General features: G+C 53.1%; 3 protein-coding genes across 10 annotated transcripts in view; 2 read left to right on the forward strand and 1 right to left on the reverse strand.

Moving 5' to 3' along the window:
• Nucleotides 1–11,403, forward strand: part of GIT2 (GIT ArfGAP 2) — a 31,389-nt gene extending 19,986 nt beyond the window's left edge. For all 7 annotated transcript variants that reach the window (XM_074921591.1, XM_074921586.1, XM_074921588.1 and 4 more), the window contains 4 exons: nt 3,175–3,257; nt 3,370–3,552; nt 7,849–7,912; nt 8,740–11,403. In XM_074921591.1, coding sequence (XP_074777692.1) covers nt 3,175–3,257; nt 3,370–3,552; nt 7,849–7,912; nt 8,740–8,952 — 543 coding nt within the window. In that variant the 3' untranslated portion in view covers nt 8,953–11,403. The remainder of the gene's footprint in view (nt 1–3,174; nt 3,258–3,369; nt 3,553–7,848; nt 7,913–8,739) is intronic.
• Nucleotides 11,404–11,520: 117 nt separating this feature from the next.
• On the reverse strand, nt 11,521–17,581 carry TCHP (trichoplein keratin filament binding). 2 transcript variants are annotated; one of them, XM_074921594.1, is made up of 11 exons: nt 17,151–17,581; nt 16,904–16,956; nt 16,350–16,422; nt 15,450–15,623; nt 14,860–14,972; nt 14,509–14,575; nt 14,073–14,245; nt 13,224–13,305; nt 12,846–13,031; nt 12,631–12,774; nt 11,521–12,072 (listed from the first exon to the last, which is right to left on the reverse strand). In XM_074921594.1, the coding sequence occupies exons 1-11, from the start codon at nt 17,544–17,546 to the stop codon at nt 12,040–12,042; spliced, it is 1,494 nt and encodes a 497-aa protein (XP_074777695.1). In that variant the 5' UTR covers nt 17,547–17,581; the 3' UTR covers nt 11,521–12,039. The 2 variants fall into 2 exon arrangements, with proteins under 2 accessions (XP_074777695.1, XP_074777696.1); XM_074921595.1 differs by lacking the exon at nt 16,904–16,956 and having other exon boundaries at nt 16,350–16,418; nt 17,184–17,581.
• Nucleotides 17,582–18,529: 948 nt separating this feature from the next.
• GLTP (glycolipid transfer protein) lies at nt 18,530–21,588 on the forward strand. The gene is made up of 5 exons (XM_074921219.1): nt 18,530–18,657; nt 19,539–19,600; nt 19,911–20,044; nt 20,309–20,459; nt 21,189–21,588. Exons 1-5 carry the CDS (start codon nt 18,555–18,557, stop codon nt 21,369–21,371), a joined length of 633 nt encoding a protein of 210 aa, XP_074777320.1. The 5' UTR covers nt 18,530–18,554; the 3' UTR covers nt 21,372–21,588.
• Nucleotides 21,589–21,951: the final 363 nt, after the last annotated feature.

Raw genomic sequence — 21,951 nt, forward strand, 5'->3', positions numbered from 1 at the left:
GCCTGCACTGCTTGCACAAAGAACCCTCCATCCTCAGGATGAGTCGACTGCGTTTTGAGGTCTTGCTCTGCCTAAACCTATTTAGCTTTGAAGCAAATATCAATATAACCTCCTCTGGGCTCGTTTTAGATGTTTATGTCTCATTTCTTAGAAAATAATGAGTAGCTTATACCCATTTTGTTGTATTACATGTTCAAGATTTAGACTTTGCTTATTTCTGTGTTAAAACAAGACTTTATGAGAGTAAACTTGAGAAATATTTCTTTTTAAGACTTAACTGATTTTGAAAAGGTTTTTCGAGAAAAGTTTTCCCTTCTTGCTCTGCTTTTTCTGTGTGGTTAATATAATGAAATCAGTACTGTTCTGTTTCTTGGACAAGCATAGCAGAGTCTCTGATCAAATTTTGCTATAGAACACTGACATTTTCAAAAAACCTAATTTTTTTTGATTTTGATGTTGAATGGTCATACTCGGGCCTCTTCCTGCCAGGGTAGCCTGCTTTTTAAATCCTGTGTCTCCATTTTATTTTGACTGTGCAGTGTTTGAACAGATCGATCGAGTAAGTGTTTGATTTGCAAGTAGGACTGAATGATAAAACTTACAAGGGAATATCCTGCTTGGTGGAATGCAGATCTGGGTTTGGCTGCAGCTGGTATCAGTGCTGTGCAGGACTGGAAACTTTTAGAAGTTTGGGTGGTTTGTTCTTATTGTACATTGATTCCATTACCGATTCCATAATATCCTGTTCTTGTAATTCATTGTTGTCATTTGTGTTTCTGACCATAGTGTAGAGCTTTGTCACTAATCGTACTGTTCTCTGTACATCCGAGAGAAGGGAAAGGTCAGACCCTACATGTAATAGTTCCATATCTTCAAAATATGTGTCACTTTTTCGAGCTATCCTGAGAGGTGAGCCTTCAAAATATGCTTGTTTCTTCCTTCTGTGCAGAGTAACTTTAAAATGGACTGAAAATGGTCGTAACTCCGGGTGCTTCAGAGCTAAGGATTGTTGATTTTAACGTTAGATGAGTGCTTAGCAAACATACTGGATCTTAACCAACAAAACCCAATTCCGAGTCACATTTTTGATCTGTCCTCAAGGTACAAGCATTATTTCCAAAGCATATGGATCAGGGATGCAAATTGGAGGTGTCCTGTAGAGTCTTAACACTTGAGATCCCTTCATCTTGACCTCAGAGCTTCTGTAGAGTTCCAAGGATGGTTCTTGAATGGGGATTATGAAGGACCCTGTTATGTGAGCGGTGCCTGTGCCTGAGGCAGGAGCTGGTGCAGAGGCTGAGCTGTACGTGGAGTGGCACCAATGTGGTGTACTTGCAAATGGACGAGCTGTAGTAGGCACTTGTGATGAGCTCTGCAATTTTGAAGACTAGAGTAGGCGGGTGTGTGGTGATCCTGGCTGAGCACAGGAGTGTGTGTGCCTCGGGGCTTCAGTCTGCAGATTCCTGGGAACTGCAGATCAGCCTGACAGGAGATATTCAGAGTGTAAACCCACAGGATGTTGCACTGCCTGGGCATAAACCACCCAAGGCAGCTAAACCAGGTCAGAGAAGGGAACTTTGAATCTTGCTGACGGAGGGAGCTGTCTGTTAGCATCTGCAGGGAGAGCACTCTTGAGCTGTCGTGGTGCAAGTATGTTCACTTGTGTTAGCAGCCATCTGAGAGGGTTAAAAAAAAGAAAAGGGGTTTAGGAAAAAAAACTGAGCATCATCCTTGCGGGTGGATTGGATGCTTTACTAGGGTGTGGAGCCAGTCTCTGGGAAGAAGCGTGTGTGCTCAGAGGCAGTGAATGGGCAGTGCACCAGTCCCTGGTGTGGACACGGTCCCTGTATCTCCTCAGGGAATGCCATACAAAGGGGAGAGCAGGAAGGCTCTTGGCCTCTGGCTCTGTATTCTCCACCCTCTGGAGCAGCATTCCACAGTGGGGCCTTCCCTCTGCCATGGTCCTCCCGCTCGAGGTTTGACCTCACCATCCTCACGGGCCTCCCACTTGAGGTTTGACCTCCCACTCCACTGTGGGCCTTCACTCTGGGTTCGGCCTCTGCTGTGGATTTGGCCTCCAAGCTCATTTTGGTATCTTCTTGATTCAACCTTCACTCTTTGTTTGACCTCCAAGGCTCAGTCCGACCTCCACTTCCTCGTGTGCCTCCTGCCCTCATTTTGGCTTCCACTTTGGAATTGGCCTGCCACCCTCATTTTGACACCCTTTCTTCAATGGCCCTCTACCCCTGACGGTTAGGCCTCCCACCCTTGTTTCATCGTACACCCTGCTATGGGCCACAGCTCTCACTTGGCCTCCCCACCTTGTATCACTCTCAGGTGCTCAGTGGGCCTCAGCTCTCCCCATTTTGGCCTCCAATCTGCAACGAGCTCCGTGTCTTATCAGTTCAGCCTCGTACGTGCCCTTTGATCTTCCACCTGCAGTTTGGCCTCCACTCTGCAGTGGGCCTCCCGCCATCGTTTCCATCTCCTGTCTTTGGTTTTGCTTTCCCATTGCAAGGCCCTCAGCCCTTGTTTTGGTCTCCCATCCTGCAGTGGGCTTCCCATGCCCGGGTCAGACCTCCATGCTTGATTCGGCCTCTACTTTGCCATAGGCCTCCCGTGCTCAGTCCAACCTCCTGCTCAGTCCAACCTCCTGCTCCGCCGTGAGCCTCCCACACTTGGTTCAGCCTCCTGCCTTGCGCTGGGCCTCAATGCTCTTTCCAGCCTCCCACGCTCAGTTTGGTTTCCTTTCTGTGCTCAGCCTCCTGCGCTGTGTCTAGCCTCCAATCTGCTGTGGGCCTCCTGTTCTTGGTCTGGCCTCTATTTCTCCTTGGCAGTCCTGCTCTCTCCGTTCGGCCTCTGCTCCCCTGTGGGCCTACCCCTCCGTGCCCACGTGGCCGGGAAGGACGCGGTGCTGTGGCCGTCTGTCCCTCTGCGGGGTGCCAGGGCAGAGCCTTTCCCTCGGGTCCTGCAGGGCCGTGCTGGCAGCGCCCAAGGCCTGGGTGCAAGGTGGCAGCAGGAGTGTGGCACGGGGTGGGGGACACACCGGGCTCCAGGGCAGCGGCCAGCACAGGGGCTGTTGTGCTAAAGAGCGAGTCTGCGGGACGTGGCGCTGGCACAGCTCGGGGCTCTTCTGTCCCGCACAGCGCTAAAATAAATCTGTATTCGTTGCAGGCCTCAAAGCTGGAGAAGCAGAGCAGCGTGTCCGAGAGTGACTATGATAACCCCACCGCCCCCCCGGAGCTGGAGGAGACAGGGTAGGTGTGGTGAGGCAGAGCTGACGGCTCAGCTCCGCGCTGCCGGGACGGGGAGTTGTGAGAGCAGCCGGTTCTGTCCCACAGGGCTGAGCTCAGCTTTGTTCCTTTGCAGGTCGGGCAGGAAGGGCCGGCAGAGGAGCGTCATCTGGCAGGGGGAGGGATCCATCCCTGAAGACGCAGACACAGCCCCCAGCTCCAGTTTGCCCAGTACAGAAGACGTGATTCGGAAAACTGAGCAGATCACTAAGAACATTCAGGAGCTGCTGCGAGCAGCACAAGAGAACAAGCATGACAGGTAAGGTGCGAGTGCTGGAAAAGCTCCGGAGGCTCTGAGAAAAGGAAGAAAATTCAGGTGTTCTCAGAAGTACAACTGGTGCCTGCGTTAGCGCTGGGGATGCTGATTTCACACCGACAAACCGTGTGGGTCCTGGCGTTTCCGGGTGCCCTGGATGGGGACGAGTGACCAGCACAGGCATTGGGAACACGCGCTCCCCTCGAGACAGCCAGTGCAGCCCCCTGCGAGCGGGTTCTGCCTGCTGCCTGCCTGCTGCCTGCCTGGCACAGGGACCGGGAGCAAAGTGCTTGTGAAGCCCTGCTGCAAAGTGCGTGTCGGTTTAGGTGTAAATCAGATTTGTTACAGAAAACTTAGCGGAAGTTTCTCTTGGATCTTCGGACCTCGGTGACCTTCGGTAAGGCTGCCCTGCAGAAGGGTGGTAGTAATGCCAAGTTTTGTTTCAGGGAAAAATTGCGAAGGCAGGGAGGATTTGGCTTTCATACTGAAATATCAGTACAGATAACGTACCAACAAAAGCTATTTTAAGCCTTTGGGTTTAGACACAGGCGTAGCCAACTAAGCAGGAGCCTGCTCATTGGCACACCAGGTAACACGCAGCCTCAGCTCCCTTGGGGAACTTCTTCCCTAACTGAACAATTAATTTCCAGAATAGCCGTGAGTGAATAAAAGGGATACTGCCCTTGACTGATCATCAGGTGGTGCTCCTGCACAGCTCTTGCAACTGTTGTTTACAGTCGTCTACATCTTCCCAGGTATGGAGATGTTTAGGGCTGGAACAGCTTTTGGTCTCCAGAAAATCCGACCTTGGGGACTGGCAGGTCCCACATTCCCTCTCCCATCCCAAGTTCTGTGCCTGCCCTTGCCTGCGAGAAGCAGCTGGCGATTTGTCTTAAGCCCTCACTTCCTGCCTCGCTGAGGAGCGCACAACAGCGGGGCCACTTTTGTTCTGTGTTTTTTCCTTCTTTCCTATTTTTAGAAGGAACGGCGCGCGGCCTCCCCTCACGCTGGATGGCGAGTTCCAGCGTGTTTGTGCTGAGCTTGTTGCCCTTGACCATAACCTTTTCCACTGCAAGCCCTTGTTGCTTGTTTCTCACAAGAGAAGCAACAGTAAGAGAAGCTTTAAGGGAGTTTGGGCTTTAGGTATATCACAGTTTACAGTATTTGAATTATACATTTTTTTTAAAATTCCCCTGCAGCCTGGCTCAGCCTCCTGCTGCTCCGGGCTCTGGCCTTCCTCCTCCTCTCGGCTGCCGCGTGCCCTCGTGCACCGTCTACACGGGGGTCCTTGGTGGTTGTGCAGGAAAGGCTTCGGATGATAAACTGCAAATAGTCCGTACAGAGCGTTAGGAGCCGGCGATGCTGCCTGCTGGGTCGATTTAACAGGGAGCAGAATCGCAGCCTGGAACTGGAACTGTCTCTAGTGTAAAAGATTCTCCTGCCTCTGTTCTGTTCAGTGTCCATCGAGGTAAATTCCAACAACTAACAGCAGAATGTGTGGTTGCTGCTTCTCTTCCTGTTGCAAAAGGAGTGGGAGTTGCCCCATTCCCAGCATTGCACCTCACAGCTTGGGCCTTGAGCTGTGTCAGATGAGATCATCTGTATCTTGAATCAGTGCAAAAGGTGCGTGTTTATATAGAGTATCTTCCAACCTGACCAAAATACTGTTTGTTAATGCCTGAAATAAAATGAAAATTAAGTGAGATGTTCTTTAAAAACAGAACTTCTCAAGTTCTAACCCCAGGTGTTACTGCCAGTGACAAATCCCAGGATTGGAGGGAGAGGTTACAAGTTACTGCTAACAAAGGATTCTTTTTTCCAAGCTTTCACTCCTTGAACATCTCTTACTGGAATGTGGGTAAACTCAACAAATGTGTCATCTTATTTCATCAGCTTACAGGGAGTGTTTAGACTAGAAAATAATGCTGTTTCTCCAAGACATGGTGTAAACTTTGCAGCTAACCTAGAGAAAATATTATGAAATGTGTGTGGTTAATCTTGGTCTCTTTCATTCAAGTTATTCTCAGGGATTTCTCTGCCTTGTTAGCGAAGGGTTTAATCAACAAACTGGCTTTTTAATGAGGTATGGTGCTGTTCAGTGTGGCTTGCAGGGAGCAAATTAATTGTTAACTCAGTAGCAGAATGGGAATTTCAGTGGATTTGGAAGACTTCACTCCACTTCTGGTTTATTTGGAAGAATTAATCTGATTTGGAATAGTCCCTTTTGAAAGCAATTTTCCAGCATTGCCAAAATGACCCGAGTGTTGCTGCTTTCTCAGAGCATTTGCAAATGCCCTGGTTTTGCACCTTCAGTATTGCAAGATGACTGCATAAATAATGACTGGGAGGTTGGTTTTATTGGTTTTGGATTGGTTTTTGCTTGAAAGGGCAATGATCTACCATAATCTACAGATGCTGAATATTTTTCTTGAATGCTTTGTGATTTTTGAGAATTTCTTGCTTAAGATTGAATCCCATTAACTAACGTGCTACAATTGAGTCTTCGAAGCATAAAAACAAGTCTTCTGAAATTAGGCTTTTGACAGACCACACTAGCACAGCACTTCAGAGCAGCTCATGTTGGTTTAAAGATCTGTTTTGAACAGACCAGTTTTCATTTGATATGTAAATCAGAAGTGAGATCTGTGAGGACTAATGGAACCTGCCTTTGTTTTATTAGTTAACAGAATTACCGAACATTTAGCCTGAAACTGTGGCAGTAGTTGGTAGTCTGGAGATGCACGTGTGAGAACTGTGTGTTGTCTGTCTAGTGTGTATAAATCAATCCGAGAAGGCATCTTGGTGTTCTTCAGTTACCTTCACATGATGTTTTTTGTCTTTAGTTAAGCATCACCAAAAAGCAAGGTGTGAGTTCTGTACTGGAAGTTTGGCAAACCCCCTTCTCAGTAGGTGTCTTGACTTTTCACTTTGTGAAATGAGGAGGAAGAAATACTGCATGGTGCTGCATTCTCGGCTTCGGCTGATAATGAACTGATGCAGGGATGCAAATTAATCTCCTTGGAATCGAGGTGTGTCCTCGGCATGTCTGCACCAAGCTGAAGCTCCCCGCCCGGCGCCTGACCCGCCGGGGCACGTGTTTGTGACAGAGGTGGCTCAGAGCACCTGAGGACCAACGAGTTAAAATCTTACGGAGCTCAGACTTCAGGTCTTGCTGCCACCTGTTTTGAATACAGCTTTTTGGGTTTACTGTGTTTGGGTAAAAGTGGGGTTTTTTTTAAAGGCTTTGTAATTTTCACATGGAAAAAAAGCACAGGAAAGTTGAATTGCTTCAGAGGTGTAGGCAAGACAGCCCTATAAATATCAGCACTTGGCTGTCACATTTTAGGAGTTTGGATGGCCAAAATTCAACTCTGAAACATAAAATCAATTGAAACACCTTTGGTTTTTTTAACTTCAGAGATTACTGAATATTTTTAGCTGCTTAGATCCTTAGCAGTTTAAAAACTCTTTTAGTAGTCTGGTTTTATAATCTCTCCGCCTTACAGAGAAAGAGCTCTTTCAAAAAAAATGGGTAGAGATTCCCCTAAAATGGCAGCAAGTTAAAATTACTCAGATCCCATATACAAAGAGGTTTTTAATCCACTTTTGATCATCAGCACTGCACTGAGGAAAAAAAGTTGCTTTTTTTTCCAAAGCCCTTCTGTATCACTGGATTTTACTTCAGTCTTTTCAAGCTGCAGAATCTTACTTTCCTTTGTGCCTGACTGACATGAACCAGTTTGCTTGGGCACGCTCTCTCACATGCAACGATATGTCATCGTGTGTACACCAAGTAGGAGCTGAGCAATTTTCTGTATAATTTGGAGAAGAATTCTAGCATTTGAATAGTCAGGTGAGGGGAGGTCAGGAAACATGAGTTATGAATTAATGAGCAGTTCATATTCATAGGCATGTTTCCATAATCGCATACGAATTGAGACATTCTGACAGTGTTTGGTATAATAGGTGGGGACAGTTGTTCCCTCAAACTTTAATCAAAAAGTAAGGAAAACTTAATTAATTTTGTATTATTGGTGAAGTTCTTGCTTGTTCTGAAGTCGCATAGTTCTGTCCATGCCTGTCTGCAGCATGTAGGGGCTGCTGAGGAGACGCTGCGGGTCACCACATTGTGTCCTGCACCACCTACTTCTGTTGCCTTTGGTGCAGCCCTCAAAGATCTTTTTAGAATCTATACAGGGGTTTTGATACTCAGTTGTTTTTAGAATAGCCACTGGCTAGTAAAATTGAGGAGGAAAGGAGTTTTTGACATAATAAACACTACATTGCATCTTTTTGCAGCTATATACCATGCTCCGAGAGAATACACGTGGCGGTAACAGAAATGGCAGCCTTGTTCCCAAAAGTAAGTACCTTCAGCATTAACATGGGCCTCCTTCCTCATTAGATTTCCCTTCAGTAAATGAAAACCCAAAGCTGGAGGTAGAGAGCAAAAGACTCGGTGTTTTTGTCGCATCTGGCATCCTTGTATTTATCAGTGTGCCGGTTGGGAAGGGTTAATGTGTGAGTCCAGGCCTTTCCTTTTGCTCTTGAACTTCAAACTCTGAGAATTGGCCTGCAGCTCCTCCAAAACTGGAGGCACCTAGCTCGGGGGGTCCTGTGGTTATAGGGGAATTCTGCTGGGCCCCTCAGTCCCTAGCGTCCAGCTGAGCGCCGTTGTCTGAATTTTACTTTGCAGGTATGTTAGATCGCTTATCCATCTACCAAAGTGTTCTGTTTCCTCACAGCAAATTGAAGGAGTGAAATCTCTGATTAAGTTTTTACAAAAACTTGCCTACCTCTATAAAACAGCCAGGAAAAAAAATCTAACGCTCTTGTGCCCACCTGAACTGATCGTCTCATACTTGCTGTGTCAGCCAGGACAAGGGCTGGGTAGCAGTAAATGAGCACTAGAAACTCTGTGTGAGGAACTTCCTAAAAGAGAGTGTGAAGCAGTATTCCCTGCACACTGCCTGGCAGCAGTTTGAAATGTCCCTGAGATGAGTGAGGAGAAATTCTGGGACCTGATTTCATCAGCTCCTACCCCCTGTCTCTGCACCAGCGATGGCTTAGGAGGCCCCGCGGGCAGGGCCTGGGTTAAAGAGCTCCTGGGAGCCGCTCCCGCCTAACCAAAACCGATCCTGAAACGGTTTAGTTGTTCTGTCGGGTTCAACTTCTGCTCTCCTTTCCCAGAAACCCAAATCTGAACTGGTAAGGACTTCTTTGCGCCTGCTGACATCTAGTGCCTACAGACTCCAATGCGAATGCAAAAAGACCCTCCCGGGGGAGCCCTGCCCCGCGCCCGACATCCAGCTGGTCACCCAGCAGGTCATCCAGTGCGCCTACGACATCGCCAAGGCCGCCAAACAGCTGGTTACCATCACAACCAAAGAGAACAACAACTGAGTCACACTTGGCTTTTCAGGCTTGTTTTTTAAGGGTTGGATTTCAAATAGAGGTGTGGAACTATTGAGGGGTTTTTTATGAGGAAAAACTAAAGGGGCAAGGAACTTCTTTTTTTTAAACTCAGTATTATTTTTGCATGTTTTATAACAATTTTATGATTAATTTAACCCACTGCCTTATTTTGTGCCCGTGTTGCCAGTTTAGTTACAGATCATAGCATGTTGCAAATAGCCGTCGAGCCGATACCGCGTCCCAGCGTCGTGTCAAGCTCTTGCTGGCTCTTTCCTTGGGGGCCACGTGCCGCTTTCAGGTAGCACTTTGCAAAAGTCGGCACGTACCAGAGGGCAGGACCTCGCCCCTGCTCTGGCCAGCCCGGAGCCTCGCGTGCCGTGGGGCCACCGACCCGGCCACCCGCAGCACAGCGGGCTCCGAAGGCTCCAGGACTGTAACCCCTACCCAGCGGGAAGAAGGTTGTTGCCCTGGTAACGGAGTACAAGCCAAATATTCTCTGTTCCCGTATCGACTGTTGTGCAATAACGCGTTTTTAGTCTGCTGAAACAATAGTAGTTGTGGGCATCCGAGCTTATTACACGTAACTATACAAGGTCTTTGTCACTTTATCCGTTTTGGAAGGAATTTGAAACTTAATAGTTCTTTCTTTTAGTTGTCACTATGCCGTTAATATACGTTTTGATGTTACTTTAGGGCATTAGTGGTTAAAATACTATCCCTTGTTTCTGAGTTAATAATTCATTCTTAAGTTTCCTACAGAATTTTACTGTCTTCAAGGCACCGTCTTGTTTGCAGCAGCATCGCTCAGTAACTCCAGATGCAATTTCACTAAAGATTTCTGTGATTATTAAACCAACAAAGGAAGTTCAGGAGTGCCAGTGCGGAAGCAGGTGTGTCTGCCATTGCACGTAACCTCTGTACCTCAGCATACCCAAATGTGAAAAGGTTTTCTTCTATCTAGTAAGTTTTATGCAAATCTCTCAATTTTACAAGCTGCCTACGGGGTAACCCACGCTAGGCTGCCTGTCAGAAGGGTGGATGGGTAACAAATGTCACTGTGCGTTTCAGGTTTTTTCATTCATATCCGTTCAAAAAATTCCAAAAATGTCTCCAGTCTATATTTTCAAAAATGAGAGTTTGTTGGGGGGCAAAAAAAAAAAAAAAATATATCGCTAATTATTGCCTTTGCCCATGTCCTGTGTGGAAGTGTGGTGTTGTTTCCAGGGAGCTGCCCGTCCAGGCAGGGTGAGGGGGCTGCAGAGAATGTTTATAGAGGTTTCAGAGAAACCTTGGAGTGGAAATGTCCATCTGCTGCCCCGCAAGCAGGGCTGCAGCACGTGCTCTGCCAACAGCACCCTCTCCTCAAAGCTTCCTGGTGAAAAACTGCCCTGTTGAGGTGAACAAACGAGCTGAAGTCCAGCAGTTGGTCCCTCTTCAAATCGCAGCGAGTTTGTATGTACGTCTACACACAAAGTGCCATAACGCTGGGGGATGCCTCTGTGTTGTCACTAGGTCCCTTTTGAAAGCAGTGCAAGTTTGAGGGAAGGGAGTGGGTAGATGACAAGCCAGTAAATTAATGTTCTTCACTGCAGGGTTTGTTATTTCCTTTCTGCACTTCTGAATTCCAGAACTGTCTGTAAAGGCCCGGGAATGCCGACAGGCTGGGATTAGAACTGTGAAGGACACTTGTAAAACCTACTACGGAATTATGCTACTGGCAATTAAAAACATAGATAACCTGGGAACTTTCCCTTAAATTGGCATCGCTGGAAGGCAGCGGATGGTATTTTTAAATCTCTCAGGACGCCCTTGTATGCTGTTCTTGACCGTATCTTACCTGGTCTCCAAAGCAGGGTAACACTGAGTTATCAGCTCTTTAAACTTGCCCCCGTACCAAAACAAACGGCCGCTCGGGTAACTGCGCGCCCTTGTTCTGCGCCACCTCCAGATTCTCTAAAGCCAGCCCTTCAGCTTAGGGAAAAGACCTGGCTCTAAAATCAGGACCAGCCCCTCACGGGGTGCCCCTGCCGTCGCCCCGAGTCCGCGGGGTGTTCAGGGTGGGGACGGCACGTCCGTGCCATCGCCCTGGAATGGCGGCGCCTGTCCTGCTCCGCGGCTGTGGGTGGGGTGGCAGCACCCCGAGCCTGCGCTGAGGTGCTGTTCACAGGGGCCCTGCGCGGCGGAACTCGAGCCCGCAGCTTGCACGGGGGCAGCAGATTTCTAATACCTGAAATAACAAAGGTGTTTTTTCTCTTTTAGGGCTAGATCTCATCTTTTTCCCCTGTAAACAAACTTGCTCTTTCTTTACCAAATGCTGCATAGGAAAGTACACATTTTTTTGCCTTTTTCCAAAATTTGTATTTATCAGTGTCATTCTGTCTGTACAATATTTTGACTTAATCTTTTGTTTACAGTATTACTATAAAATGCTAAAACCTTTTCAGTGTGCAAAGTTATTTGGGCTTGGCTTACTGCTGGTTCTGTAAGATCTTGGAAGAGGTTTCTGTGGTTGGTGCTGAGGCTGTGCCCGTCTCTGCGATGGCTCCTCGCACGCTGTGACAGGACCCAAGCAAGGAATCAAGTGCCATAATCAGCTACAACTCCCCTCCAGCAGTTTGCTCATAAAGAAACAAGCGGTGTTCAGGTTGTAATTACTAATTACAAAACAAGTAAAAAAAAAAAAAAAGTCTTCACCATCTTCTGGCGAGGAACTGGACATTAAGAATTACAGCCACAGCACACACCATCCATCTCACTGATTTGCAACACATTCTGAATTAACTCCTGAAAGTTTTTGTGCTGTGTGGCCCCGGCGCAGCATGTACCACACTCTATCGTCCCCACTCCTGAGCACGGAGTAGCTGAAGCCGTTCGCTCCCCCAAGGCTGCTCCCACCTCCCAGAAGAAATTTGCTTTTCTGTTCAGCTGTGCCATGGCGATATATTTTCAGGGATCTCCTGGGCTGAGTCTTGGTGTCGTCGTAGGCTATTCCAAACCCACCATTATTTCAGTTCCTTGATTCTTCAGAGTTTGTCTCCTGGAGCCTCATTCCTCAGGCGCAGAGGACAAGAACACTCAGGTCCACGCTGCTTTCGGGTAACTGTAGCACTAAGGGGGTCAAAGCAAAGACTGTAATTAGTTTAGGGGCTCTAGAACTAATCCTGCACCCAGGTGCTGTGTAACTTGGGTAATACTGTGCCCTGGGGAGCAGAGTGTCCTCCAGGAACTGGCACCCTATGAGTTGGTACGTTAAGGGCAGCGATGCCTCTGACTGCGGGAGCTGTTCTCTAGTAAATGACTGAGGTGAGCAACTCCACACGGAGCTCATAGTTTAGTATGAAAAATAGGATCTGGGCATGCATTTTTGGACAGGTTCCTCAAACTCTGCTGGTTTTAGAGCCAGGAAAAACCCAACAGAAGGCATAAAGACAGCGAGCGGCTGAGATGTGCTGTACCGACTGCGTTAACGCAGCTCGTTGTGCTGGAAACCAGTATTTGAGGCTGTTTCAAGGGTTATTTAAATGAGGACCTAAAGCATCAGTATCAGCAAAAGAAAAGCAGTTTCTGAGAGAGCTCTAGCCCTCTGTCAGAACTAGCACCCGGTGAGAACTGTGGGCGATGCTGCCGGGCTGGTGTCAGGGTGAGCCCCCGCTGTGCCACTCCTACCCTGCTGCCATGCCCGTGCTCTGCCAGATGCCCGGCCTCCTGCCACACCAGCTCCTGGCAGCGCTGCCGGGCGGATCGTGCCTCCTCTTCCTCCTCCCTCTGGTGCTGCTCCTCCTCCCGCTGTGGGAAGCGGCGCTCTGTCAGCTGGGCACAGAGACGGGGTGTCACAGCGGGGTCGGGCACCTACCGGGCTGGAGTGGCAACACGTGCTGTACCTGCGCCGCCAGCTCCTGCCCGCGGGTCCTCCTCAGTTCCTCCTCCTGCTCTTTCTCTCGCCTGGTCAGTTCTTTCATCTCTTCCAGGTCTTTAATCAGCTGCTCTCGGTACTTCACAGACTCTTCCTGGGCTCGTCTGTTGAACTCCATCTTCTCTTGGATCTGGCGCTGTCTGCCCGCAAGGACCTTTGGGAAGAGAGAGGATTAAGGAAGAAGTCAAGAATCGGGTCAGACCCAGAACTGGGGCAATCTCAGTGCTGACAGTTAAACCGCTCTCAGGCAGCAGCGCAGCGGAAGGAGAGCTCTGCGCTGGGACCCCGCCGGAGGGCGGCGGGTTGCCGCTGGAGCGACGGCTTCATCGCGCCAAGAGGTCGTCACCTCCTTCATCAGGCGATCTCGGGCTGCTTTCTCCCTTTCCCATTCTGCTTCCCTCTTCTCCCACAGTTTTTTTGCTTCTTCTCTAGAGGAGAGAGGAAGAATTATCTCTAAGGTTATAATGTACAGTGAAACCCCCCGGTGTAGTCCTGGGGCACGGACGAGCTCCCTGGGGCAGTAGCGGAGCGCTCGGGTTCCTCCTGCCTGTGCCACAGACCCGCTCCCACCAGAGGAGGCAACGTGCCAGCGGGCACACTGGCCCACAGCAGGGCCCCTTGGGAGCACACATCTGCCCCAGCAGGACGGGTAGTTAAGGGTGCTGCTAAAGCTGGGAAGTTTTGCAAATCTTCCCTCTTGCCAACAAAACCTTCAACTACAACTTGATGGGAGCACGCGCTGTCCTGCTACCACCAAAAGTGCTCTCTGTGCGGGGGAGAGCGGGAGCTGAACCTGAACAAGGAACCTGAGGCAGCTTTTATCGAGCTGAGCTACAAAAGGGAGTTTGGAGTCACTTAAGCTAAACCCCTCCACGTCAGTAATGCAGAATCATTGCATGCTGGTTACACAGCACACACAACTGAAAGGTCCTTCTTGCTGTCTCTGCGTTACACCTTCTCTTGTTAGTAAAGCTCTTGCATTTGAGCTAATGTAACAGAAGTTACGGACTATGGACTAGGCAGTTGAAAAACAGCCTCAGGTTTTGCTTGCTTTTCCAAGGTACCTGGCCCACAGAATGACCAGCTGCCGTTTTCAGAGCACGTTTAGCAACTGCTAGTGGAGCTGTGCCGACCAGGCAGGAACATTCAGCACGCAGGGGCTCTTCAGATGACACTCAGAGGTGCACAGACTCACCTAAAAATAGTCTGCAGCTCTGCTTCTCTCTCCTTTTCCAACTGGAGCTGTTCTTCAATGACACGTTTCATCCAGGCAACATCTGCAACAGCTTGCTCTCGTCGCACAGGCTGCTGGTGCTGATCCTCATCTTCTTTCTTGAGGAGGGCTACTAAGATTTGCCTGTCTATCTCCTTGAAAAAAGCCACAAGATTAACAACTATCCAACAGGCTTCCAGCCTGCACACAGGGCTACTCCACAAATTCTTGTGAGAAGCATCAAGGAGGACACTCGGGCTGTTGGCTGCTCCTTGATCTTCTTGGTCCAGCCCCGTTTCCAAGCTGGAAGGGGCTTCCTAACTAATTATTTGTAGGCTTTGGAGCCAGACACATAAAACACAAGTTTCTCCAGCACACAGCATCTATAATGGCTAAATCAAGGGGTATTTTCTCTTACCAGCTCCTCTTGTATCTGCTGGGCTCGTCTCTTTAACTGGGCATTACACTGATGCCTCAAAAAGCGACTGAAGGAGAAAAAAAAAAAGAAGAGAACATTCAACCTGACTTTAAAGCCCCATGTTTTTACACCCAGCACTCAAGGAGGTACATCTGTGATGTGACTTACATGCAAGAGGTACCTGCCACCACTAACACAAACAAAAAGGCTCATTGGCTGTTCCGGGCGTTTCCATCAAAACCCAAATATTTACAACCCACCGCTGCTACCTGAAACACCTCACGCTGTGCGCAGACGCAGGAGCAGATTCCATCCAAGCCCTGCTGAAACAAGCTGTCCCCCATCTCGTACCCAAGCTCGCTCTTCTTCCGGTGCTCTTCCATTTGTTTCCTTTCTTCTTCCAAGTTCTCCAGCTCCCACTGCTGCTTTAGTAAACCCTCTAGTTCTTTTTTCAGCTTTGTTGCCTGAAAGGGAAAAACAACCACCAAGAAGGAGTATGTCAGGGAGCCAGGACGTCCCAAGAGTGGCTCTGTGCCGGAGTTTGTACCCCGCTCTGCTCCTCTGCCAGCAGCCAAAACCCTCATGGCACTAAACATTCCACATTAATTTAATTGGTGGCCTCAGAGCACTGAGGAGCTCCAGCTGACAAAGCCTTTGACATGAACCTCTCACACTTAGAAGTTTCTACAGCTCTTTTTCTCATCTGGTGCAGCACAAGAAGGCGCTCGTGTTTCAAGAGGAGCAAACAAAAGCCACTGGGATGCGGTTAATGTGCCAGCGTTCGGGGGGAGGTCTGTATCACTGACAGAAATTACATCACAGCTGACTCTGTTCCAGATTTAACCTGGTGGAAACTGGAGCGAAGAGGTCAGGTCCGTGTTGCTGTATTTCCAAGGGAAACAATGAATTTCTTTCTCAGATGAGGAGAAACTAAAGCTTACCTCCATCTCCTGTAATTTCAGTTCTTCTATTTGTTGAAGCAATACCTCTGCTTGCTTCTTCTCTTCCAGCCGGCGCTTCTCTTCCTCTTGGTTCATTCTTTCCAGCGCTTCCCTTCGTGCAATCTCATACTCACTTTCATGACGTTTTTGCTCTTCAAGTTCAGTTGCTTCTTGCTTTCAGAGACAAAATGAAACATGGCATTTAACGTTAGGCTCACGTAAAGAAACAGCCTCCGGCTCAGGAAATCCACAAATCAAACTCCTTCAAGCCGACACGGATTGGGAAACTATGGAATGAAATATGCTGGGAAGGAACCCAAGGAGAAAGCCGAACTGTGCTCATCACTGCCTGAAAAGGGGGATCAGTCTGCACGGCCTTCACGGGACCCCACTCGACTCTGATGCGAAGCACTGGCAGCCTCACAAATACACTCAGATTTTCCTACTGCAACCTGGATTATTGTTTTTGTTAACTGTGAAATATGTATTTGAAGGCCTTTATCATTATTTTACATCAAAATCACTGTATCCCTGCTGGCTCTGCGCTGCAGCAGCTGTTGGACGAGCACCCAGTGCCCCACTGAATCCTGCCACGGATCCGCTCAGCGGGCAGCGCTGTGCTTTCGAGGAGACAGAAACGACAGCTCTTCATTAAAACATCCGTCCTGTTAACAGCTCCCGTCCTTCTGCCACACCAGAACTCCCCTTCGCTATGGGAATGAGCGCGACGACCTCGGTCATCATTTGGTTTGAGACTGGTGTGAGAAAACGAACAAACAGCCAACTCCTCTTCCTCCCACATCTGAGCCTGCCTACCAGCCATGTCACAAGGCAGAGTCACCCCTCCACCGGCTCACGCGTTTCAGGAGTCGGCCCTAGTGACCACTAACACCAGCCTACCTTGGTTTTTTGACTTAGCTGCTCACCCCAAGCCTCCACCACATGCTTCCTCTGCAGCTCCGACTCCACCTGCAAATGACAACGCTGCCATCAGTGCCAGCGGCTCTGCTGGCCCCAGGAGCTGCCTCCGCAGAGGAGGGCTCGTTGGGGCGTCCTCGGCACCCACCAGGTCCCAAGTTGAGGGTCAGTGTCACGTGCTGGTTCTGGGGAACACTACGGTGACACTGAAACCAGGGCTGGGGCAGCCAGAGCAGCGGGATGAAGAATGGGGAAGCGCCACGGACAGCTTTACAAAGCGCCCGAGATACCTCTGCCATGGGCACTGACAGCCTGCTCTGAGTAGAACACGTTTCTGACTGCTCTTGAAAAATACCAGCTTCGAGGGGACTTCTTACACAGTTAAGCCATTTTTTTTCTTTGCCTTTTGCTTATCAGAACTTAGGGCAACGGCTGCGATTCAAGATGGAATGAACAGTAGATACAGGATGACTTTCGAGCTAAAAACTGGTTTAATAAATGCAAGACAGTGGGGACTCAAAAGTAACATCCCCTGCCGGAGCTCGGCGCTGGTTTGCTTCCAGTGCTCATAAAGCAGCTGCTCAGCAACCTGGAAACACGGGAGTTGGGTTATGCCAGAATACGGAATTGGAGATATTCACCCCCCCGCCCCAAAGAGCCGTTCGGTAAGGGCACGAAGTGCAGAAGAAACGCAGCGCGGGGCCCTTCTGCCCACTCCAGTTTGCCCGTCCGAGGAGCAAGGCAGCGGCCCTAGGAGCTCCTCCACCGGGAGGGACGGGGAACCGACCCCCGGGGAGGCCCCGCCGCCCCCCTCACCTTCCTCCCGGCTCGCAGCTCCTCGCTCCGCCGCCGCATCCCGCCGCCCGCCCGCAGCTCCCGCAGCTCCGCCGCCAGCGCTTCCCGCTCTTGGCCGAGCAGCCGCCGCAGCCGCTCCCGCCGCTCCTCCAGCGGCGCCGCCTCCTCCTCCCGCCGCACCGCGACACACCCGCCGGGTCGGGGCTGGGGCCTCCCGGGGCCCGGCCCGCACCGGGGAGCGCTCCACCGCGCCTGCATGGAGCAGCAAAGGGCGTCCCGGGCGAAGGAGCGGCTGACCCGCTCCCAGCGCTGCCGGCTGCGCTCCTCCAGCTCCCGCCGGCGCTCGGCGGCCCGGCGCTGCGGGGCCCGGCCCCACGCCGCCATCACCGCCGGAACGGCGGGCCGGCGCCACGGCAACGCTCCCCGCCGCTACGGGCGCCGCCGAGGGACAGCCCGCGCCCCGCCGAGCTTCGCGGGGAGGGCCCGCGGCGGCCCGGGCCTTGGGCCGGGATCCAGCTCCCCAGCGGCTTCACGCATTTATCGCGCTGTCAGAAGTTCGGGTGGAGGGGTTTTGTTTATGTCAACAGAAACTCGGGCCGCGCCCAAACAGGCCGGGCCCAGGGACAGGGTCCGGTACCGGCCGCGGCCTCGTGCCAGCCGGAGACGGTATCGCCCCGCCACCTGTTTTTCTAGAAAAACCGGTAAAAACACCAGATCTGGGGCCCAGTCACCAGCGAATGCCCTCCCCACTTGGACGTGGCCGAGCCTCCCCCTGCTCCCCGCGCCGTCCCTCAGCTCGCCCTGCCCGCACGGAGCTCGGTGTCGGTTTTCCACCCCCCCCCCCCCCCTCCCCGCTCCTTTCACGGGAGCGTTTAAAATTAATCGCTCCCGCCTGGGGGCTGAGGTTTGTTTTCCGAGCGCGGGTCAGGCCGCGCGAACTGAACCATCTGCTCCCTATGAAAAATTTATTTCTCCTCAATAATTAACAACCACCGGACAGGAATAACTGTACCCGGCTGGGGGGGGGGGGGGGGGGGGGGGGAGCGGCCGGTGCGGGGCCGAGACGGCGTCAACAACCGCGGCGGGGGATGCTGCGGTTTCCTCCCGCCCCAGCCCCGCCGGCGGCTGAGCCGCGCTGCCCCCGGGCCGCTGCAGGGGGTGAAGCGGGACGGGCCTCGCGGTGGGACCGGGCAGACCGGCCCGGCCCGGGCTGTGGGGCGGGGGGGGCCCCGCTCCGCTCCCGGGGGCTCCGAGGGGAGATAAGCCCCGCCCCCAGCCCCGCCCCGCCGCCTGTCTCTGCATCCCGATTGGCGGGAGGGCGGGGCGCGGCCATTGGTGGGAGCGGCGGTGGGCGGGGCGCGGCGGCGGCGGGCGGCGGGGCCGGGCCGGGCCATGGCGCTGCTGCTGGAACACGAGTTCAGGGCGCTGCCGGCCGACAAGCAGATCGAGACGCTGCCCTTCCTGGAGGCCGTGGCGCACCTGCCGCCCTTCTTCGGTGAGCCCGGGCCGGCCCTCTGCGGGGGGAGGGAGCTACGGCAGGGCCTGGCCCGGTACCGGCCCCGCCGCCGCGCCCAGCTGGGGCTGGCTGCGAGCAGAGGGCCCCGCGGTCCGGGTAGCCCCCCTCCGGTCCTGGGTGGGGCTCCCCCGGTTCTGGTTTGCTCCCCCATCCCCGGTGCTGGATACCCCCCCCCCGCCCCAGTCCCGGCAGCTCCCGGCCCCCGGTGCTCCCCGCGAAAGCAACCAGGGAGGGCCGCGGTTGCATCACGGTCCCGTCAAACCTGCCGAGCAGCCCCGTTGGGAAACATCTCGCCGTCCCCGGGGCCTCACGCCCTGGCAGAGCCGCCGACGCCTCGGCGCAGCCCGGCCGCCTTCCCCCTTCCCGGTACGCCCCGACCGGAGGCATCGCTCGGGGCAGGCAGCTCCCGGCTGGCCCACGGATCCCACCCGCAGCCCTTCACCCCACGGCGGGCTCAGGGCCGTGGGTGTGTGGCCGGCACGGCCGCCCTCATGCCACGCCGGCCTGGTGCCCGCCACAATGTCCGCTATTGTGTGAGGGCTCGGTGGCACGGCTCGGCCGGGCAGGGCACGGGGCTGCCCGCCTGGGGACGGGCAGAGAGTGTCCTGTGCCCGTCGTCCTGCTCCAGACCATCACATCGGGGCCGTGTCCCGGAGCTGGGGGTCAGGGGCTCGCTGGCAGGAGGCAGAGCCATCCCTGAGGGCTCGCTGCGGCCGTGGGCGAAGCCTGACAGGCCCTTTGCTGGCCGGTGTCTCGGTGCTTTGGCTGTGGTTAAGGTGAAGCCTCTTGGTTACAGCTGGGGACTTTGTGGTGTCTCCCGTGTCCCCTAATCTAATCATCCTCCCTCCCTGTTTCCACAGATTGCCTGGGGTCTCCCATCGTCTACTCACCGGTCAAAGCAGACCTGACTGGAAATATCAAGGTAGGAAGGGGCTCAGGAGGGCTCGGAGGGGCTGAACCCCAGTGCAGAGATGCTGTAGGGTTGGAGAGGCAAGACCTGAAAGTGTTTAAAAGGACTTTTCTTCCCGTGGGGGCTTTCGGGCTTGGCAGGAGCTCGTCTTGGTTGTGGGTGTTTGTTAAGCGTGGGGCTCCGTGGACAAAGCCCCAAAGAAACTCTCTGCAGGCACCACGTGTCCCCATGCCGCAGCCCTGAGCACCAGCCCAGTTGCTCTCCGGTGCTGCCTGCTCTGCCCAACAGCTCCCAGGAGCCAACCCCCCTTCTGTGCCCTCAGAAAATCCGGGCGGTTTACGACTCCAACCCCGCCAAGTTCAAAACGCTGCAGAACATCCTGGAGGTGGAGAAGGAGATGCACGGCTCGGCCTGGCCCAAGACGGGCGCGACGCTGGCGCTGATGTGGTTGAAAAGGTGATTCACGGCGTTGGGGGCTGCTGCGGGCTCTGTCCCGGCGCGTGGGGCGCCCGTGAACACCGGCGGGGTGCTGCGTTCCGGGGAGCGTTCCCGTGCGAGCAGGAACACGCAGGGGCAGGCATCAGCTCCGCGACGGGGGGGTGCTGCCGGCGCTGTGGGTTTTGGGGGGAGCCCTGTGTGCGCCAGGCTCAGGGGGTGCCTTGCTGGAGGCTGGGAAGCAGCATCCCCTTCCCCACCCCGATGTCTCCGCTCTTCTCCCAGGGGCCTCAAGTTCATGCTGGTGTTGCTGCAGAGCATCTCCGACGGCGAGCGGGACGAGGAGCACCCGAACCTCATCCGAGTGAACGCCATGAAGGCTTACGAGATCGCGCTGAAGAAATACCACGGCTGGATGCTGCAGAAGCTCTTCGTGGTGAGCGTTCCCCTCGCCGTGGAGGAAAGCTGCCTAACGGAGCTGGGGCAGGGTCCGGAGCACAGGTCTGCTGGGGAGCGGCTGGGGGAACTGGGGGGGTTCAGTCTGGAGAAGAGGAGGCTGAGGGGAGACCTCCTGGCCCTCTGCAACTCCCTGCCAGGAGGGGGCAGAGAGGGGGGATGAGTCTCTGGAGCCAAGGCCCCAGCGCCAGGCCCCGAGGGAATGGCCTCAAGCTGCCCAGGGCAGGGTCAGGCTGGCTCTGAGGAAGGATTTCTGTGCAGAAGGGGCTGTTGGGCGTTGGAATGGGCTGCCCAGGGCAGGGGGGAGTCCCCGGGATCCCTGGAGGGGTTGAAGAGTCGGGCTGAGCCAGCGCTGAGGGATCTGGGGGAGTTGAGAACGGTCAGGGGGGGAGGGTCATGGTTGAGCTGGAGGAGCTTCAGGGGCTTTTCCAACCCAGATGATTCTGGGATTCTTTAAGCCCAGCTGCTCCGTTAGTTGCCCCGAGCAGGGACGTGCTTTTGGGGAAAAGGTTTGGAAGGACGGGAAGCTGCTGAGCTATTTTGAGCAGTATTTCCAGGGGACCCTCTCTGCACATCCCTGCTTCTCCAAGGGTCTGGCCACCATCCCTAAGGCCGTTCCGATGGGAACAACCCAAACCAGAGTCCTGCATGTGGGATGGGGGGGACTTTGGGTTTGTGGGAGCCTGACAGTTCCTCCCCTGTTCTACAGGGCTCTGTCTACGCTCTTCCATACAAATCGGATTTGCTGAAGGCGTTAGAGAAGGGCAGAGAAGTCAAGGAGGAGGAAAGCATCGAGAAGATCCACCAGTTCCTCTCGAGGGTCACCCCCATCCTGGATGCGATTTATGAGATGTACACGAAGATGAACGCCGAGCTGAGCTACAAAGCCTGAGGCTGGCACGGGGCTGGCAGGGCTTAAATAAGGTGTGACGAGTGCTACCGGTGTCTTAATCACCACTGAGGCAGCTGGGGTGGCTCCCGGCTGTCAGGCGACTTTGATTCTCCTCTGGATCTGCAGTGGATGACCTGTTTTCTAAAAAAAAAAAACCCAACAAACCAACATAATTAATTTTCTATTGAGAATGCAGCAATAAAGCAGTTGTACCTCGTGTCAGCGTAGGACTTCCCAAGCTTTTATACTAAAGAGGAAAACCAGCTGTTCCCCACGCTCGGCACCGGGTTCCCGCCTGCCGTGGGACGGGGACGAAGCGTGGCCGGTGCCAGCGTCCCGCCGGTGCCACTGAGGCTCTGCCCTGGCTCCGGGACTGCGCCGCTGCCCCACGGGCGCCCGACGCCGCTCAGCACCCGCGTGATGAGAAACTTCCCAAATGATGCCGGCGGTGCCCACGGCGGAGGAGCCGGTGATTCCCCGGGTGACCCCCCCAGCCCTCCAGCGCGGGAGCGACCCCCCCACTCCGCCGGGACGTCCCGTCTTGGTGGAAGCACGAGTGGCCTCACTAACCCGCCGCTGC

Source organism: Athene noctua, chromosome 17, assembly GCF_965140245.1.
Source record: "Athene noctua chromosome 17, bAthNoc1.hap1.1, whole genome shotgun sequence".
NCBI classification, from domain to species: domain Eukaryota; kingdom Metazoa; phylum Chordata; class Aves; order Strigiformes; family Strigidae; genus Athene; species Athene noctua.

Excerpts from the sequence above, each read along its gene's own strand:
- GLTP (XM_074921219.1), top strand. The coding sequence starts at position 18,555 with ATGGCGCTGCTGCTGGAACACGAGTTCAGGGCGCTGCCGGCCGACAAG. Across the intron at positions 20,045-20,308 it reads GCGCTGATGTGGTTGAAAAG|GGGCCTCAAGTTCATGCTGG; the intron begins GTGATTCACGGC and ends CTCTTCTCCCAG. Across the intron at positions 20,460-21,188 it reads TGCTGCAGAAGCTCTTCGTG|GGCTCTGTCTACGCTCTTCC; the intron begins GTGAGCGTTCCC and ends CCTGTTCTACAG.
- TCHP (XM_074921594.1), bottom strand. The coding sequence starts at position 17,546 with ATGGCGGCGTGGGGCCGGGCCCCGCAGCGCCGGGCCGCCGAGCGCCGG. Across the intron at positions 13,306-14,072 it reads GAGCTGCAGACTATTTTTAG|AGAAGAAGCAAAAAAACTGT; the intron begins GTGAGTCTGTGC and ends TCTCTCCTCTAG. Across the intron at positions 13,032-13,223 it reads GAGATCGCCTGATGAAGGAG|GTCCTTGCGGGCAGACAGCG; the intron begins GTGACGACCTCT and ends CTCTTCCCAAAG.